Here is a 20033-nt window from a genome sequence, read left to right as displayed (position 1 = left end):
GTATTGTATTCTACAAGCGTTTGGCATAAATTAAATATGTAAAAACACGATTAGTTTTGGGACCCCTGCCATGCAGAGGTAATTAGAGTACTTCTTAATAACCAAACACAAATCTGTACAAAATAAAACGGAGGAAATATCTGAAACATCAATTTGTCCTTTTTTTCCCCATAATTATAACTGATTATAATTATACAATTCACTGCATTTCCCTTTTATCATTCCAAAGAATTTAAGCTTAGGCCGAAAATTGAAGAGGCAACAATACTGTGGTAACTGGTAATCACACGTTTGAACAGTGCTCCGAGCTCTTACCAACAAAAAAATATTACAAAGAATGGTCAGAATCCAGATTTCATCGCCATTTCTGCAAAATTAGAAATAAATATAAATTAGATTAAATGGGCAGGGTAGCTGGAGGCGAGGACAAACTGGGTATTAACTTGAAGTCTGTAACTAATAATGTTTAGTAGTCTCCTCAGACATGATTTTATTGTAATAGTGAAACCATATCAAGATTTCAAACAAAAATAATCCCTTGAAACATATACCCATCATGCGAGAGGTCTCATGATAAGGGTTACTAACTAACGAGATCGTTTCGTAAGAGAGTCTCACATTAACATACAGTAATAAGAAACAAAACATACAAGTATACAGCACATTAAAACTAATACTCGTAGAAAAGAAAAAGAAAAAGAAAATACGATAAAAAATTGACTACCCATCTCATGTGAGACTGAGAGGTCTCATGATAGAATCATCGAGAGACTGTCTCACGTGAGAAATCCTATCATGAAAGAGTCAAAGAACTCGTGACATCTTATATGAGAGTGTTATGTTGATAGGCCACACACTAAAATCGCCACAAAAAAAAAAAAATTAGGTACACAGATAACACAGCTCACCATATTAGAGTTCATCAATTCCAGCATTGATCCTGCAAGCGTCAATCTTCTTCCATATCATCTCGATTGCTCCTTTCATCCGAGTATGACTCATTCTCTTGGTGAGGGGAACCTTTGATATAATTCAAACTCCTGCATGAGTTTACAAAATAAGCAAGCAGCAAGATCACTTCAAACATATCTGGAACATTTGATATCAGAGAAGGAAAAGCATACTCCCAACAAACAAGCATTTTTGTGTTCCAATATCTATAGAGATTCCAGCTAATATTAGAGACGGAAACACATACACCAACAAGCAAGTATACGGACGGACACTTCAGTCAGGGGCAGAGCTAGGGTTCAAAACCATATAGGGCTATAATTTAAAAGTGAAATATGGTAAAAAAAATTTTATTATTTTTTAAGTTTAAATAGTGATATAGGTAGTATTTGTAATTGGGGGCAAAATTAATACGATATATTGAGTTTAACGGGGACTCGGAGGGTCTAAAATATATATATATGTCTATAATGTAGGGTATTTGAATTTTATATTTCAGACCATTTTAAATATATATTTATGTTATCAAATTTGAAATTGGCACATGTAATAGATATCGACTTGTTTCCTTAAAAGTATTGAAATATAATAAAATATACTCGGAAATCTCAAAATTTAATGAATTTTAGTTTAAAATATCCTATTATTTATGTAAGTCGAAACATCCACAAAAATGTAAGAAAATGTTGTGTGAAAGGCTCGAACCCATGACCTTCAAAAAAACCTACCATTTTTAATTACTATGTAGAAAGCAACCATGCCACTATTTTACAATGGTCATACTTGATAGTAAAAGCTATTGATCATAAAACTATATAGGGCCATAGCCCATATAGCATACCCCTCTCTCCGCCCATGACTTCAGTATAACTTACACATCTTCAAGAGAATGTTTCCTAATATAGCAGAGTCCAACACTGTGACACTCGATTTGGATACTTCTAAGGGTGTCGGTGTATCATAAATGATATAAGAGGCATGAAAAACAAAAAAAATATTGATCCATACTTTAGAAGGTTATTTGCTTCTTTCTCGATATCAGATGACCATAACACTGGATCTTTATTTTTCGGCCAGGATTCCTGCTGCTGAGTCTTTTCCCGATGCCATCGTTCAGATTGAGAACATTCAGCCAGTACCTAAACAAATATAAACGTTAGATGATCGACTCTGCAAAAACTAATTAGCAGAGTATTCATTTATGTTGCTCAAATCCCCATAAAAATACATACAGCTTCTCTTTTACTGACTGGTAATGCATGTGAACCTCTCTGCCATTCCCTAATGGTGGTGAGCAAATATTTTGCAGCACGTCCTCGGGCCTCCTCATCTTTATAACGACTTTCGATCGGATCAACCAACTACAAAAACAAAGTAGGAATCAGTTTAGTCATCCCTGATGAATCATCTAAGGATATATTAGTAGACTGAAACATCTATAAACCTTCTTAATATCATGAAGTGTTTCCGCATAAACATTTGCAGACTCATCTTCTCCCTCCTCATATAACCAATCTTCAGTCTGCTGCAACTTCTCGGATATAACTCCCTTTTCTGATTCAGTAGCAAAAGCCTGGTACGCACTCAAAATCTACGCGAGTATACATCTGAGTTATTAGCCAGAGGCACACCAAAGAAAACCTTAAAAGAAGAATTGACAACATGATGGTCAAATGTATACTAGATAGAAATGAATGTGAAACACAACAAACACAATGTGGTACTAAAGCACACAAATTCATTGATCTAATCTCAGAGGAGCTGAGGAGCTACCACAAATCCACCATGTAAGGGTAAAAGCATGTTGGTTGTATCAGACCAACGCCATCCAGTACGTTAATTGGCTTGGTTCATAGCATAAACAGCAAACGCTCTCCAATATCCATGTGCAGCCTATCTGCCTCTCTTCACTCCCATCCCCTCGAAGGTTGCCATCAGGAAGTGACGGCATGAAACAATCAAGTTGGCACGTTTGTAGGTAAGCGGGATAAAAGTTCAGGAGCAATTCCAAAAGTTATAAATCTAAAAACAAATGCACAATGACTTCCACACAGTAAATCTTTTGGACATGGACTGAGCTGTTGGCCAAGATTGTCTAAACGGATATCATGTAAGCATGTCAAACTCTTTCTTCTTGTTACACTCGCCATCAGAGTAATATGGTTGCACTTTTTATAATTGTGAGGTAGCGGTCAGTCAATGCAACTTTAGAACCAATTTTCATATTAGGTAATCTGGAACAGCCTTTCTGTAGCGATAGAAGAGTAAGGCTGCATACATTAGCCTCCCCTCTACCCCTTGCCTCGCAATTTACGTGAGCCCTTGAGACACTGAGATTATGTTGCTCTTATTGTTGTATTAGTATCGCTGGATCTAAAAACCAAATTATTTTATTTGACAACGAATGCTAAAAAGATAAGATCACGAACATAAATGCAAAGGTTGTCCTTGAAGGTCAAGATAAAGGAGCTACAACAAATTTAGTGTGATTTGGAGTAGTGCGTGCTTTAGATCTAAATTGAAACTTGAAAAATACAAAAGAGTAACAAAGATTAGAAGTTGTACCTTATTACGCATTTCATACACATAAGCCTCCAAAGAATTTTTCTTCTCTTTTGCTTGTTCGACCTTGCAATCTTCCAGGGCCAGTTCAGCTTCGTTCTCTTGAGCACTAGAAAGCTCTGCCTCATCCAAACCGCCAATTATTCTCTCAATAATTGGTATGCCTATCCCAACGTTTTCTCCGTGACTCTGGGAAAAAGAACAAATCAGTTATCAACACTGTCTAGGCTGAGTTCCCCTTTCTGGAAAAGAAGGGAAGCCCTTTTCAAAAGCAAGTAGCTCGAACAGCAATTTTTTCTTCAACTGAGTCATCTTATAATCTATAATCAGATTACGTTTGATATTATTTGTATATTTCAAAGACTGCTTGATTTATTTGTATATTTCAAACTGTCGACACTCGACAGCATAGCAAGTAGCAACTACTTTGTAAAGTTTTTGAGGGTAACTGTGACGCATATGCATTTTGTGGAAGTACCGGGCCCCAAAAACATTTATGACACACGAATGATACAAGGCTGCGCCGCTGCGACAATCAATTTTAAGCTTGCCAGGTCTTCACCTCATTATGCAGTGCGCAATAGCCAGCTCTTTTCCTATTGACTCATCTGATTATGTATAATTCTTATTCTCTGTTGATGCGTTAGCTTCTTTGAAATTAATTACCAGTACATTTTATTTATCTAGGGTATACAATTTTACTCACTATCTGTGCAAAGAGTAGTAGCAATGAAGCAGTGGACCAAAGGTTATAGAAGATAAAAAAAATTAATTAGGAGGGCGAGCTACAGATTGCTGTCTTGGCTATATAAGAGCAGCATCAGCAACAACAACATTAGCCTAATGCCTTAAGCCCTTAATGGCTCCGCAAATTTGGGAGGGGGGGGGGGGCTCGACTTGGAGTCTGTCAAAGACTGTCTCATGTGACATTGCTAGTTTAGTAAACCAAAAAACAAGTGATAACTCACATGGCAGCCAGATGCTTGCTTAGAATGTTGGGAGTATCTATCCTCCGCTCCAATTCCTGCATAAGGAGGTCCATAGTCAGCTTCAGCTTCCATCCTTTCCGTAGGCATCTCTCCATTGCTTCTGAGAGTTACTTCATGCATATCAACACCTACAAGCTGAGATAACAATACAAGAGTCAACTGGCTACCCATAAAATTAGTATTGTAACATTTTACATACCAAATTTGGCAGAAACTGAAATGCTTACTGAGGCAGATGCTAAAGTAATGGTCCCATGAAGAGTTATACAAGCTTTAATCTTCACTTTTCCGCTTTCAATCTGAGAGGGTAATGGGCCGATCTACGAAAGACGATAACAAACTTTGAATAATAGCAGAAAAATATGCCTGATGTCGCAACTGATGGAGACCTACTTATCTTTGCTATATGTGGACTTCCTATCTTTTGATATACTACCATAACTTCTTTATGACATCATTTTCTGCAACATCTACTCCCTCCATTCAACTCCACTTTACATGTTTGCTTTATCACGTTTGCCAACGCGACTTTTACGCGGTAAATATTTTTAGCTACGTATTTACAAAAATTATAAAAGTTATATATTTATAATGTACTCTTAAAGACGAATCAAATAAGATCCCACATGAATATATTTTAACTTATGTATCAAGAGAAAATTGAAGTTGAATGTCCGCTTGTGAATAGTGTGCAAAAGAGAAACATGCAAAGTGGAGTTGAATGGAGGGAGTATATATAATAATAAAAAGGCGAACTAATCACCTACCTTTATGCCACATCAAGATTTTCAATTATCTACACAACCATCCTCCATATCAACAAGTCATTTATTATTAATTAGAGACAAAAATTAATGAAGGAAAAAAAAAACAAAGCACTAAATAACTGTCACAGTGTTTGATATTTAAAAAAATAAAAAAGTAAATGTTTAAACCATTTGTAGAACTAGATACAGACTCGAACACCACAAATATTAAAATTTATCTTTTTAACTTTAAAGAAAACTAAAGACTTAAATAAAAATTAAACATCAAAGTAAATTCTAAATTTTAATTTTAAGATTTTATATTAAAATAAGTTCTTCGCAAAAAAAAAACAAATTGAACATATAAATAAGCTTTTACTATTTTGTTGTTACAACATTGTATTAATTTAATTATGCAATATTGTTGTATAATTTTACCCGTTAATTTCAATGAATTAGTTACATATAAAAAGAGCTTAAAAAATAAAAGAACATAGTTTTTTCATATAACATTGTAAATTAAAATACCATAGTAGAAGGATAATATAAAGATCATCAAAGATACTCTTCTAAAACCACGTTATCGTAGCTATGAAACAACAAAAAATTTATTGCAATGAAAAAAAAAAACAAATTAATTCAAGAAAAAAAAAATCATAGCCCACGATAAGTGGAGTTTATGTGAAACTGACACGGTTACTAATGAAAATATATGAGAAACAAATTAAAACTAAAAAATATAAGCCAACGGACTTATCGTCTATTCAATTAACACGGTTACATTCATGTGGTATTAAGTAGTTCCACATTACATTCATGTAGTATTACACCTACTTACCGTGTTACTCATATAATATCTTAATTTATATAAAAATAGATATTAAAATGTTTTTATGTTTTTTATCAAACTACATGAATTATAATTCAGATGAAAATTTTGTGTGTGTGAGTGTTAGTAATAAAAATATCAACATGTTTCATACTAATGACTAATGATGTTACACTTATGCATAACCTTAAACATTTAATCTTAAACGCACCCGTGATTTTCACGGGTAGAAAAACTAGTTCAGACTCATAGCACATGGTTATTCTATAATCATACAACATGGATTGACGGTTCAACTAAGGCCCTACTTCTCCATTATTTCTCCACTAAAAAGATAATATATGCCGCTTTCCTTTAGTTTTATAACCTCTGCTTATGGCCAGTTTTTATTTTGTTTTTTGATATTGTGTTGTACTCCCTCGGTCTCTAAAATATCTTTCATTTTTCACTATTTGGTTGTTTCTGAAATACCCTTCGATATCCCACTTGCAATTAATCTCAACCACACAATCAACCCACAGACCTACTTACATCACCATATGTGGTTCTTATTACTTTTGTTTCTACTCCTTAAATTGTACACTTTTGGTATTTTGGAAGGTATGTAAGGCACGGAGAGATCTTTCAAGGCAATCTTACTGCATCTTTCTTTCTTGATGGCTTATTAAGCTCATTTTAACCATCTCTCGTTTCACAAGTAATAAGGCATAGCAATTGATAAGATATCTTTCTCTTGCCTTACCCTCCCCCCTATTGCTAATGATGACTTATTAAGCTCGTTTTAACAATGTCTCGTTTCACAAGTAATAAGGCATAGCAATTGATAAGCTATCTTTCTCTTGCCTTACCCTCACCCCTATTCCTCCTATTCATTTCCCGTGATCTCCGTCTCCTCCTTTGACAATCATATAATCTACTTCCCTCTGAAGCCCAGTCTCTTACTAAACTATAGTCTCTTCCCCCGTGATAAGTCTATGAGGTATCAGTAGCAGTTCATAATACAAAAGATCTGTTCATATAGTAGCACAAATCAACACAAATTCACCTACTGACTTTAAGGAAGAAATACCGTGGAAAGGCTGATTTGAGAAGATACACCAGAAGGCAGCTCCTTTTCATCATCGTAACACGCTTCTATGTGATATGTGCTACGGTTGTGCAATGTAATAATTTTATCACTTGGAATAGAACATCCTTTAGGAAATAATACACTGTTACGAAGTGATTGTATTGGACTATCACCCGCTAAACTAAGTTCAATGGAGAATGGTAACGTATCCTCGACCTGTAAGTGACAATGTAAAACACTGGCTGAGTAAAAACACAATAATGAAGCAACATTCAAGCTCATGACTTGTGCTAAGGACACATCATCTGCAATAGAACACTTCTATAGCTATATACCTGCCAAACAATTAATGGGCCTCCCACAACAGAAGCAAAAATCATACGGCAAACACTATATCACAACCCCCAACATTCAAGATAAGGCAAGAAGCAAGAAAGCAGATAAAGTTAGACTTTCCTTGGTTCAATGAATTATGGAAGAACCAATACATAAAGTCTTTCAAAAATGAGTCAGCATCATAATTTCTTTCAAGTTTTAACATGATTCAGTATTCTTTTACTTTTTAGCAATCAATTTATTTCCTTCTTCCGACTCATTTGATCACATGTGAAAACTAGACAGCCTTATTTGTACAAGTCTAAAACAATAACAAAAAAACAGAGGTATCACAAAGGAGGATGAATGCAAACCTCGTAATCCTTGACACGGAACGTGGGGCTAAGCATGGCACATTGCAGCGCACATCCACGAGCCACACATTCACTAGCATTGAGAGTCCGACGCGGTTCTTGTTTAAAAAATGAAGACAGAGTTCTTCCAATAGCGGGTATTCGAGATCCTGAACCGACGAGCTCCACAGACTGAATCCTCTCAACAGTCACATGAGAATCACTGAGAGCTTTCTGGCATGGGACGACAATCCTTTCCAATAAACCTGATGAGAGCTCTTCAAATTGATCCCTTCTTATAAAACCCTTTACATCTTTCTCATCCATCAAACACTCTATGTGAAGAGGCGCCTCTAAATTTGCGCTCAAGACCTTTTTTAATTTCTCGCAAGCTGCTCGAAGCCGAATACAAGCCCGAGCGCTGGCATATACATCAATATTATACTGTTCCTTAAATTGCGCTGCAAAATGGCGAAACAGAACCTCATCAAAGTCTCGGGCCCCTAAGTTACAGTCAAAGGAGTGAGAAAGTATCTTCATATGTCCAGATTTAAAGGAAACAACAGCAACCTGAGTATCAGAGTGCCCAACATCGACAAACACAACACACGATGGATCCAGATTGGAATTATCAGTCCGGTAGATACCATAACCAAGGGCAGTAGCAGTACAGTCATGCAACAATCTCAAAGGGCTAAGACCAGCAATTTTAGCGGCACCTAAATAGAGGCTCTTTTGCAACTGAGTGAAATAACAAGGAATCCCCATCACACATTCTGAAACATTTACTTCCAAGTTTTTCTCAGCCGTTTGCTTCAAATGCGAGAAAATCATCGCCAATATTTGTACAGGGGTAAAGGTGCACCTTTTACCCAAATAATGTAGATGAATTAGGATACCACCATTACTAGCTTGCGAGGTCTCAAAAGGTAACAACCTCAAATCATTCTGAATGTCAGGGTGATCGAAGTTACGACCTATCAATCTTTTAACCTGAGAAATTGTTGATTTAGGGTTCATCGTCGCACAAGCAGCACCTGCTGAACCTAAAAACCTCTGCTTTTCCCCAAATGAGACCACTGCCGGCGTCTCACGTTTTGACTCATCGTTCAACAACACATCAATTCCTCTTTGCTTCACAGCTGCAATCACGCAGTTCTCATTTCCAATGTCAAAGCCTATCACGCTCATTTTCTCTGAGCAAATTCCGACTTACACTATCGTGAAAATCCCAGTAGCTTCCCTAAAGCAAGCAAAGCCCCAAATTAGAACAATTTCAGGACAAACCTAAATTAATTGAAGTTCAGTTTCGCTATTTAATTAACACGATGTTGCCAAACCCTACCACGCTCATTTCACCTAATATGAAAACGATAATGCCAGAATCCGTATAGCAAGCAACGACCTAAATTATAAAATTTTAATCACATGAAAATCCCAAATTAATTTAACACGCTCACTTTCTAAGATGTTAATGCCACTTTATACTGATTCAATAATGCCAGTAATCTCCCCTAAAGCGAGCAAAACCCTAAATTAGAAAAATTTCATTACCCGAAAAACCTATATAAAAACAACATTACCCCAGTGCCTCAAGGGCTCCGGTAAATTGCAAGAGTAATCTCCTTTAAAGCGAGCAAAACCCTAAATTAGAAAAATTTCATTACCCGAAAAACCTATATAAAAACATTACCCCTGTGCCTCAAGGGCTCCAGTAAATTGCAAGGCGGGGGGAATTGCGTCAAAAACTACAACAAATGACTGCTACTTCATAATATATAGAAGCACTAACAATTTAGCAAGTCATTTTACTTGAACCCATCATCATCCACAACCAAAAAATAACAAATCTTTGGCTCCATAGGAAATCGAAAGACGATATTCATAAGTTTCGCTACTTAATCAAGAAGATAATCTCCAAACCCTACCAAGCTAATTTTCATAGCGCGAATTCTACCTTACATTAATACGATAATGCCAGTAATCTTCCTAAAGCAAGCAAAACCAAATTCGACCAATTTCATAGCCTAAAAAAACAAAATCAATCAGTATTCAGTTTCGCGATTAGATTAATTCGTAATTTGAGCAAAACATGATCATAAATCAAAATTATGATGATATGAATAATTAATGAAGTTGCAATCAACAGAAATAGTAGAATATAGATAGCATACGAAATGCAATGAAGAAGATGAAGCGATGAAATTACCTCGAGTTTAATGGCGGATGAAGGATGAAGAGGAGACGACCATGAAGAAAAATACAGGAAAGAATGAGTAAATGTGTTAACTGCAAAGGCCGTCTAAATTTTGTGTATACTAGAGTTAGTGCTCACCGTGACTTCGGGCCTAGTGGATTCAAATGTGTGTTGATTACTTCCATTTCAAAGGGTATGGAGAAAAGATCAGATTGGTTCGTTTGAATTTTGGTCCAATTGGATTAAATCAAATTTAGTTTGATTCCGTCTATGATCTAGTCGATTTGTTCTTTAACTAGTATAAACCCCGTGCTACAACACGGTAAGTCGGTAATTTTTAAATGTAATTGTTAGATATGTTTGCATTTAGAGTATTAGTTTCAACTCATTTTCAGTTTTTTGGGGATCATACTGATCAAATTTTACTATTCAAATAAATAAAATAGGAAAGTCGACACTTTTAATCCGAATAAATTAATGAATTTTACTTGAATTATTTTGTCAACCTTTATTTAGAAAATAAATATTATTCCCTCCTAGTCTGATTGTTGGTTCCTCTTTCTTTTTTCATGCTAGTCGGGTGTTGGTTCCTCTTTCCTTTTTTGGTAAGTTTTGTGTGGTCCAAATTCAATTCCATGTGGGGTAGGGTGTTTTGTGTGGATCAAATTCATTTCCTTAATTTTGGTGCCCAAAAGAAAGGGAACCAACAATCAGACTAGGAGGGAGTATATTATTAAATTCACTAAAGGAATAAATCTCGTGAGATTTATATCATCGGATCAAATATGTAATAACTGATGAAAGATGATAATTATGAAGATGATTGCATAATAATTTTAGTGCAATTTAGTGGGTTGTTATTCATTCTCATCCTCATTCCTAATCATTTAATATCCAAATAAATACGCCCATATGGGGATTATGCAATTTAGGCGGGAAAACTACTAAGAATTTTAATTTTTTAGTAGTAGGGGGATTAAAAGAAGTAATTTGATTTATAGTTATGCAATAAACGAATTAAAACTTGTTTTAATCCATATTATCATCATAATTAAATAAATCTGTTTACTATTTACTTTGATTCTTTGGGATGCGCCAGGAAGGAGGTAGGTTTGTTTTTTGTTAAAGGGTATGCAAATGGAAAATTGTGGGTAAAAAGTACTGAATTGAGTAAAAATTGTACCGCGAAAATAAATTACGTTAATTAATTGCATTACAAAAGACGGTAGAGAAGTTCGATGAGAAAGTGGGGTTTTTTGCTCTTTTCATTAAATGCATTTCTCGATTAGATTTTTTTTATAATAACAAGGAGTATGATATTTCATTTCAAATTAATATCCGCAAGTGCCAAAATCACTTGTGGAAAATTCGAAGAATTTACCATCTCTTCTCCAAGTGACTTACATAATCTAGTCATATTATGTGCGGCGGTATTACTGATAGGCTTATCGTGTACATATGCAAAGATAATGACCCTAGATAACAAATAAATGTAACAATAGGGGTCGAACACAAGGAGACGGGAATTACGTTGTGAAATGCTATGGGAAGATTTCTATCAAGATCGATTTCGTTTTGGTTGTTTGTTTGTTTGGTGACTAATAAAAAACTACGGTGTAAATTATATAATAAAAAGGAGTCTAAGGGGGTCGGGTTACACATGCAAAGGTAAATATATAATCATGTCAAACTCGGTATTAAAAACATTGTCAATTGCTTAGGCTTAGAGATCAATTGGTCTCCCTTGTGACGGGTTACCATTTGTGGCGGATATTTTGTGAGATAAAATGGTAACAAAATGGGTTAGTGGAGAAAGGGGACCACATGAATAGTGTTGAAGAGAGAGAAAAAGTGGGTACATTGTGAGGTAAAGTGGTATCCGTCACAAGCTTGTGACGGATATGTCATGTCTTCAATGAGAATTTGTGCTTAGAGATACCCACCTTACGGCATTAGTATCAACCATAGACCGGGTCCTAGAGAAATTTTCGTCCATGACTAGGTCGTCCTACTACACATGCTTTGTCTAATTCGATTACATGCCTCTCGACTTTTAGAATGAATGAATGAACAAACTTAATCTATGAATAAGGCCTTAAACAAATATTAAACATTATGGTGCAAACATGTGATAGAAACAATTGAACAATATTATTATCAACCTATTTTAACATGTTATAAACTTGATTTTGCATGGCTCCCCTAGCCCTTAGATTAGGAAATTTAGCTACTCATATTGAAATGTAAATTATAAACTATATTGTAAGAAATGCTAAACATGGTTGTATGATTTATATAAACTAGGTGATATAACATGTAAAACAAATAATGCTAATGTAATATAAATAAAGTACTAGAAATTATAGACTGTATGTAAACTAAATAGAAATGTAAAATTATAAACTAGAAATAAAAATACCTTAATAGAAAAGAACTTGTATGGAAGAAACAAATAGAACCAAATGCTTGAAATATATTAAGAACTAAATGTTTGAGAACTACAAGCTTAACAATATTGTAAACTAATATGAAAACTATTGAGAGAAATTATAATGCTTAACGCTATTGTAAGTATATGAGACGTAAGAATAAGATATCCCTAATGACGGATTAACGCCCCTATTTATAAGAAAATAGAGGCATAACGTAAAATGGCAAGAGAGGCACATCCCCGATCGGGGCCGTGGTTATCCGAGCATTTTCCTTTATTTCCTGATTAATTACTTGAAGAATCTCTATGCTCGTGCTTAAATGCTCCTTAATCACCCGGTATTACTTCACATTCTTAGCATCCAATGCTCCCACTCTAATTTGGACTTTCATTTCTTTGGGCTTGACTTTGCTTTTGCTTTTTGTTGCACATCTACCCTTTTGGTCCATCACTTTGGCATTGATAATCCATGCAATTCATCCATGCTAGTTCATTATCTTCCTTAGCTTAGCCATTTGCAAATGTTGTAGAATTAAGCTCCTAAAAGCTCATATACCTACAAAACATGACAAAACATACAAAACATACAAATGAAACTAGAAAGCAAATATTAGCTCATTAAACACTAAAGTTAGTGCATAATACAAATAAAATGGAGCTAAATAAGGGGGTAAAAATGTATAAATTATGAACTTATCAAACTCCCTCAAGCTAAACCCTTGCTTGTCCCCAAGCAAGAAACCACATCCCAACTAGGGATGGCAATGGGTCGGGTTGGATCGGATTTTGCAAGATCCAAACCCGATCCAGTTACTTATTGGATCACAGATCTATATCCATACCCGATCCATATCCAAAATTTTAAAATCCATACCCGATCCATTATATTTTTTTCAAACCCATACCCGCTCCAAATCCATACCCGATCCACTACATAATCCAAAACCCAATCCGAAACTTGATTTGACTACATAAAAATTTAATCTTATATAAGAAAATTTAAATTTCAAGGTTAATAAAGCCTAAAATTTCAAAAATATCCAATTGGATCGGGTTCGGGTATGAATGGATCGGGTTTGGATTTGTTTCGGGTTTTTCAATAGTGGATATGGATATGGGTTTTTAAACAGTGGATCGGGGATGGGTTTTTAAAAGGTGGGTTTGGATCGAATATTTTCCTTCGGTTCGATTCGGGTTCGGTTCGGTTTATGCCATAATTGCCATCCCTAATCCCAACAATTGCAATATCCCAAACAAGCTGTGCATAATGATTTAAAAACCCGAATCAACATGGGCAAGAGACAAAGCAAAACATTGATGAGATTTACATGACGGCGTAGCATGGAAAACTTGAAATGAACCTCTAAACTTTTGCATTATCTTTTAACTTATGAACTCTCACGGGGCACTCAAACTCTTTTATATGTGATAGGACAATTTTGTGAATGAACACTCAACTATCCTCGACTTATAATAATGTGCCCGCAATCTAATATGGTAAACATGTCAAAACTAGCAAGCAAAAACAATCATATGCAAGCATGATAAAGAAGCTAAAAGAGGTAGGAAGAAGACAATATGTAATGGGTAATGTTTCGGGTGTAATTTCGGAGCAGTGTTGTTACCACGTGAGCTTGTTGAATGATGTCGTAGCTTGACTCTTCCTTTCGGTCTCTCCTGTAAAATATGAACAAACTGAGGGCTCGGCTTGGTACCGAGCGTACTCACTCCGACGCTCAAGTCAGTAAACTTAAAGGGATTAAGTTGTGTGTTACTTGGCAAAGTATATTGTAGAGAGATAAGGGAGTTTATACCAGATTATGAGATGTTTAGGTTATATTTCAGATCCTTTTCTCAATGAGAGAAGTGGAGTATTTATAGACTTTCACCTTTTGTCACGTAGTGGCCAAGTGGCCAAGTGGCAGAGCAGGTGGAAAAGACTGTTCTACCCTCGGCCGAGGGACCCATGGCAGGCCGACTGGCCTGGTTGACTCCATGCCGAGGGGTCTTGGATATGAGTACGCGGATACGTATCCCGGCTGGTTGGTTGCCTAGCCGAGAACCAAGTGACAGGCCGGCATGCTTCGTCGGCTAGGCCGTCCTTCTCGTTGACTTGTTGTCTTTTGGCTTTGACCTTACTCAATATGTTGACTCGGTCAGCGGGTGCAGAATATGCCCCATCAGGTAAGAAGGGGAACAAATGAATTATGGATTGTGGAGCTAATGTCAAGCTAGCAACAATCAAATACAAGGATGCTCAATTCCAATTTTAACCCAATTTTGCAAATTAATCATAAGACAACTCTCAAAAATATATGAATAACGCTTTGAGAGTTTCTCACATCTTTTTCTTCTTCTCCTTTTTTTTTTTCATTTCATTGCATACTTCTTTTTTTTCATGCTTTTTCTCATTCATTTTTTTCTTTCTTTTTATTCTCATTTTTTTTTCATTTCAACTCTTCATTTTTTTTCATTTTTCATTTTTTTTCTTCTTTCTTGAGCATTAAGACCAAGCTCACATGATTTCCCAAACTTTGAAACAAATCCCAATTGAGCACCCAAGCAAAAACAAACAAAACTACTAGCTTAACAAGGTAGGCAAGTTATAATGTAGCTAGGAAAAATGTTTGTGAAAGGGTAAAAAAGGCAATAATATCATGTGGATGGCTCCAAAATGCTATAACAAATGAATGCATGCTTACAAAGAAATGACATGAGAATCATACTTGTGCGTTTTGATGAACACACATCATAAGGAGACACCTACACTCACCTAAGAGAGACCGGATATGGATGCATCGGTCAAAAGAGGTTCTACCTTACCATTTTGTAGCTTGCCAAAAATCAAGATCAAGCCCATTCGGTTCATTTTCCATCTCCCACCTACTATGTCAAGACATATCCATGTAGCTATTATCCCATCATGAAAGAATAAATCATTAGCCAAAAACTACCATTAGGATAAGCAAAGAGGAAAGTAGGCTAAAAGCAAGCACAAAGCAAAAATTTCTCTCAAAAAATTTCAAAATTTTTACACTACATGCAAACTACACTATATGCAAATGTAATCTCCCCCCAAGCTAAACATAACATTGTCCTCAATGTGCTAACAATTAAATCTACCCAACGAAACCATAAGAATGGCTCAAAGCACAAAACAAGAAGGACTAGAGGTCATGTTTAATGGGTTGTAAGACCTAAACTAAAATGCAAAACAAATAAAAACTTACTCGACTTGCTAGCCTCCCCCCAAACTAGCATGAATTCGGGGAACTCTTCCTCTCATCAAAAATTCAAGAAAATGGTCAAAAATTGAAAATTTGAAGAAGGAATGATGTTTTCAAGTGATTAGGCAATTTTTTTAAAAATTACTTTTTTTTTTTCTGGAAAAAGCTGCATCCCTGATCGGGGACACCAACCCCGATCGGGTTTGGCCCTATCTTGCCAAGTTTGACTTTCTTCGCATTTCTTTTAGCTCCTCCGTTCTTGAAAGTTACGACCCCGATCGGGGTCTCATGCATGGGGAAGCGTGCAATCATCTTTTGTTCATTGTTTACCTATAAATCACAAAACAAACATCGCCAAGTCTAGTATTTTATTACTAATATACGAAAAACAGTAAATTGCAGAAAATATAAAAAAAAGAATTAAATAAAAGCAAATAAAAAGCTTGGGTTGTCTCCCAAGAAGCGCTGGTTTAACGTCCCGCACGACGTAAAAAGCTATTTGATCAAGTTTCGTCATTGAGCTTGCCACCAACCAAGCTCCATTTCATAGCTCCTTTTGCATTGCGCAACCATTTGAAATTTTTCAAATAAAATTTCCCTTTCTTTTTGGCACTCTTAGCAATAGTGCCCTTAGTATCGTCACCTACAAAACAACCAACACCAATATTGTCCTCCAACGGATCCATTAGTAAGGAGCCAAGTGTAGTAGAGGCAAGAAGGAGAGGAGAAGGAAGCCAAGGAAGACCCTCATAGTTTAATCTTTCCTTGTTTCTAGTTTGATTCCTTCATAGTTAAGCATAAATCTAGTTTCAATTAGTCTTTGGTATTTCATAATTTTGGGTTATATTAGAGATTGAAGACATTCATCTCAGATTTCAATCCAAGTCTCCATTTTTAATCATTGTTGATATAACCTTCCACTCTTTCCTTTATTTTAATCTTGTTTTGACTTCAGTACTTATAATTACTTGAATCAATACTAGCAATTATGTTTATCTTTGTATTGTTCTGAATCTACATCTATTTGCTTTGACTATTTCAAACATGTGTGAGTAGATCCTCTTCTAGGGTTTGGGGGAATCCCGCGTGGTTAAGTTGGATGATTTGAGTTTAGATTATTGGGATTTAGATTGATAAAATTGTCTCCAAATTCATGAATGCTATGTGTTTGTTAAAATGTTTAAATGGAAGTTTAGGCTTTTTTCTATGTTGTTTGGTTAGTCTGGAAGTGAAAGTTTAGACTACCCTTGGAAACTCATGACTTTTGTAGGATTTACTAGAACAATAGTGTAACACCCCTCATTAATTTGTTAGAGCCGGTGTCCTCCAGTTAGTGTGGATAACGTTATTGCACGTACACTTGTACGGACAAGTGGGAGTTTGTTGGGGCTGGTGTCCTCCACAGTTAGTGCAATGACATATAAATCTCTAAAAGGATCAAAGGGTATACTTTTGTATTATTATCAGTTGGTCCACGTTTATCAATAACGGTTGGCTTGCTAGATAAGTTTGACGTTATTGTCATACAGATGGCGGTGATCAACTGGTCCCTAAAAGTCACACCTATAGGATACGTTTGAGAGATGTGACAGTATGAAAATACAGTCATGTTGATGCCTAATATGACTAAGTAGTTAGTCGGAGTTATTGACTAATAATTAGTCAAACGCGATGTTGAGATAATTATTTAATACGGATTAAATAATAATGGCTAAAGTGAATTAAGCAGTTAATTCGTAAATTGAATATAAACGATTATATTTAATTAATGTATATTGAATTTAATTAATTATACAATATTGTCATTATCGGACATGTATTAATATATCGACTAATTCATGTTACTAGTCGATGTTTTATTATCCGATAACGAGTGACGATTTATAATTAAAAACCCGTCATATACATTTAGCTAATCGAGTCGGACCACGAGTTAAAATAAGGAGAAAATGAAAGCCCACTCCCTCCCCTTGCTCACGGTTTGGACGAGATTAACAAAAGGAGAGGGCTTCTCTCCTTTTGACCTAAGCATTTTCATTTGCACACAAAATTAGGGTTTCGGGGCAATTTTCTCTGAAATTCTAGATCTCACATCGAAAACCTCACAAAAACTCTCTCAATATTGCAAGGCAATTAGAGAGTACTTTCTAGCACAAGGGGCATAGTCTCAGACGATCTTGGGTGCAACGATTAGGGGGAAATCTATATTGATTTCTGTTCTTAGGCCGAATTCGAAAAGGACCCGAGGTTGATTCTTGTTCTCTTATCGCTTTCACTTGTTTTTCGTTTATGACATTTATTCACATGTTAAATTTGCGTTATAATCCTTAATTTTAAGGGAATTTTACGGATATTTCCCTACAAGTGGTATCAGAGCGAGGCCACGTAAATTTTTCATTGTGATTTTCATTAAACGATTTGAATCGATAATCTTTTGAAGCCTTGAAAACCGTGCGGCTGGAATTTTTTTTTCTCGGCTGTTTTCTGTTTTTTTTCTTCATTGAAAACCGTGACATGCATATACACGGCTGATCTGTTTTGTTTTCCGATTTGTTATTTGCATATTGTTATTTTAAACGATAATCATAGCAATATGTTAAAGTATCAACTTAGGCTTGACTTGACCCTAATTACCACATGAGTGACCGGGTTTGTGAGAACATGGCCAAAGATAGCGGGAAAAGGGCGATTTCAGGGCTTCCGAAGGCTCGAAAATCCCTTAACTAAGGCTCGTCGTCACGTGACGCGGCCTAAATTACTTTAATGTTGTAGGTGATGAGGCTTCCACTTCTAGGAGAGATCCCATGGAGATATACTCTGCTGTTGTCGAGGAGGCTTTGGAGCAGTCTTTCACCGCCGCGGTGATGGCTGCGGGGGACGAGGTCCACGAGGAGAAGGTTGTTGAGGAGGAGGAGGCCCCGAGACGGGCCAACGTCGGGCGAGGAGGTTGTCAGCTGAGGGGAGCTCCCGCGTGGGCTGAGACTTGGGAGAGCAGGCACCTGCTTTGGGCGGCAGAGGGTCACCTGTCCTACAGGACGGTGAAGAGTTTGGTAACATTGAATTCATTACTCATCACTCATCTCATTTCATTCATTTCATTTGCTCATATCTTATCCAACTTTCATTCAAAAACTAAAGATAGCTTTTTGTTTCAAATCAAAATAGGAGGTCAGGAACATCAGGTCGTTCTCAGGTTACACGACAGCGATGGAGTGCTACGAGCGGCTGTCGGCGGAGGAGCGCGCCATGGTCGAGCGCGGCGCGTTCGGGGCCTTGGTGCAGGCCTGGAGGGATATCGTGAAGAGGAAGTTGCGGGCTAACCTTAGCCTGGTCCGCGCTTTGTTTGACCGATTCTGGGACATGACTTCCACCTTTCACATGCCTTTCGGCGAGGTGGGAGTCACTCTGGAGGACTATGGCAAGATTTCTGGTCTGCCGTGTGGGACTGAGGCGGTGGAGTGGCCGGAGACTGCCATGAGGGCGGATTCGGCCGAGGCTAGGAGGTTGATCGGCTGGAACTTGTCGCCGAAGGCTGCTACAGTACCTGGTTTGGTGCCCATTTCCAATGTCCGTGATTACTTTGCGGGGAAGACCCCGGTGCTGGTGACGATTGACAGGAGGGCGACGGCTCCTCCTCCCTGTACTGCTAAGCAGAGGGCCCGCTTGTGGCTCTGGTGGTTTCTGTCTTCGATTTACCTCGGAGACAAGGGAGAGAGGTTGTCGACGAAGCTTCTTCCCTTCCTTTCTGACCTGAGATCCCTAGGGCGTTGGGACTGGGTCACTGCTGGTTTCGCGGTCCTCATCCGCTTCATGAGGGCCATGGTTCGTCCGGAGCTGATGGAGAAGGGGACTTCTCCTGGTGCTGTCGGCCCTGGACTGCAGTTGGAGGTATGAACCTTCATTTAGACTAAAATCAATTCTTTTCCGTATCAAACTACGAAAGATCGTTATTGACTATCTTGCTTTACAGGCGTGGGTGTACTCCTACTTTCCGAGCCTCTCGCCCAAGAGGACGGAGCCGCTGGAGAGTGCCTATCCTGTCGTGAGGAATTGGGTGATGTGCAGGACGAGGAGCAAGCGTTCCTCTCACGGTGTTTACCGGCGGGACGTGAACGCTCTTAAGCTGGACAACGTGAGAATCTCACTTATATTCATTTTGCTACTATATTAATTCTAATCGATCATAAGAATGATTTATTGCTTGTCTTGTCCCAGTGGGTGCCCAGGCCTTGGGTGGAGTACGCTGGAGCGCCTCCTTTTGTGGCTGAGGTCCTTCGACCTAGGAGCTCGAGCCGGCTGCTGCTGAGGACGTCGATGGGTCCGGTGTGGTACTTGGGCGAGCGCTTGGCTCGTCAGTGCTCCCG

General features: G+C 37.2%; 1 protein-coding gene across 1 annotated transcript; it reads right to left on the bottom strand.

The window, feature by feature from the left end:
* Positions 1–54: 54 nt before the first annotated feature.
* On the bottom strand, positions 55–10113 carry LOC141642580 (heat shock 70 kDa protein 16-like). The gene is made up of 11 exons (XM_074451413.1): positions 10024–10113; positions 7836–9057; positions 7147–7362; positions 4730–4822; positions 4482–4637; positions 3517–3702; positions 2396–2542; positions 2184–2312; positions 1960–2090; positions 909–1040; positions 55–367 (listed from the first exon to the last, which is right to left on the bottom strand). The coding sequence occupies exons 2-10, from the start codon at positions 9003–9005 to the stop codon at positions 950–952; spliced, it is 2319 nt and encodes a 772-aa protein (XP_074307514.1). The 5' UTR covers positions 9006–9057; positions 10024–10113; the 3' UTR covers positions 55–367; positions 909–949.
* Between the last annotated feature and the right edge of the window lie 9920 nt (positions 10114–20033).

This window comes from Silene latifolia, chromosome 2 (genome assembly GCF_048544455.1).
Source record: "Silene latifolia isolate original U9 population chromosome 2, ASM4854445v1, whole genome shotgun sequence".
NCBI classification, from domain to species: domain Eukaryota; kingdom Viridiplantae; phylum Streptophyta; class Magnoliopsida; order Caryophyllales; family Caryophyllaceae; genus Silene; species Silene latifolia.
This window is presented reverse-complemented; position numbering and strand designations above follow the sequence as displayed.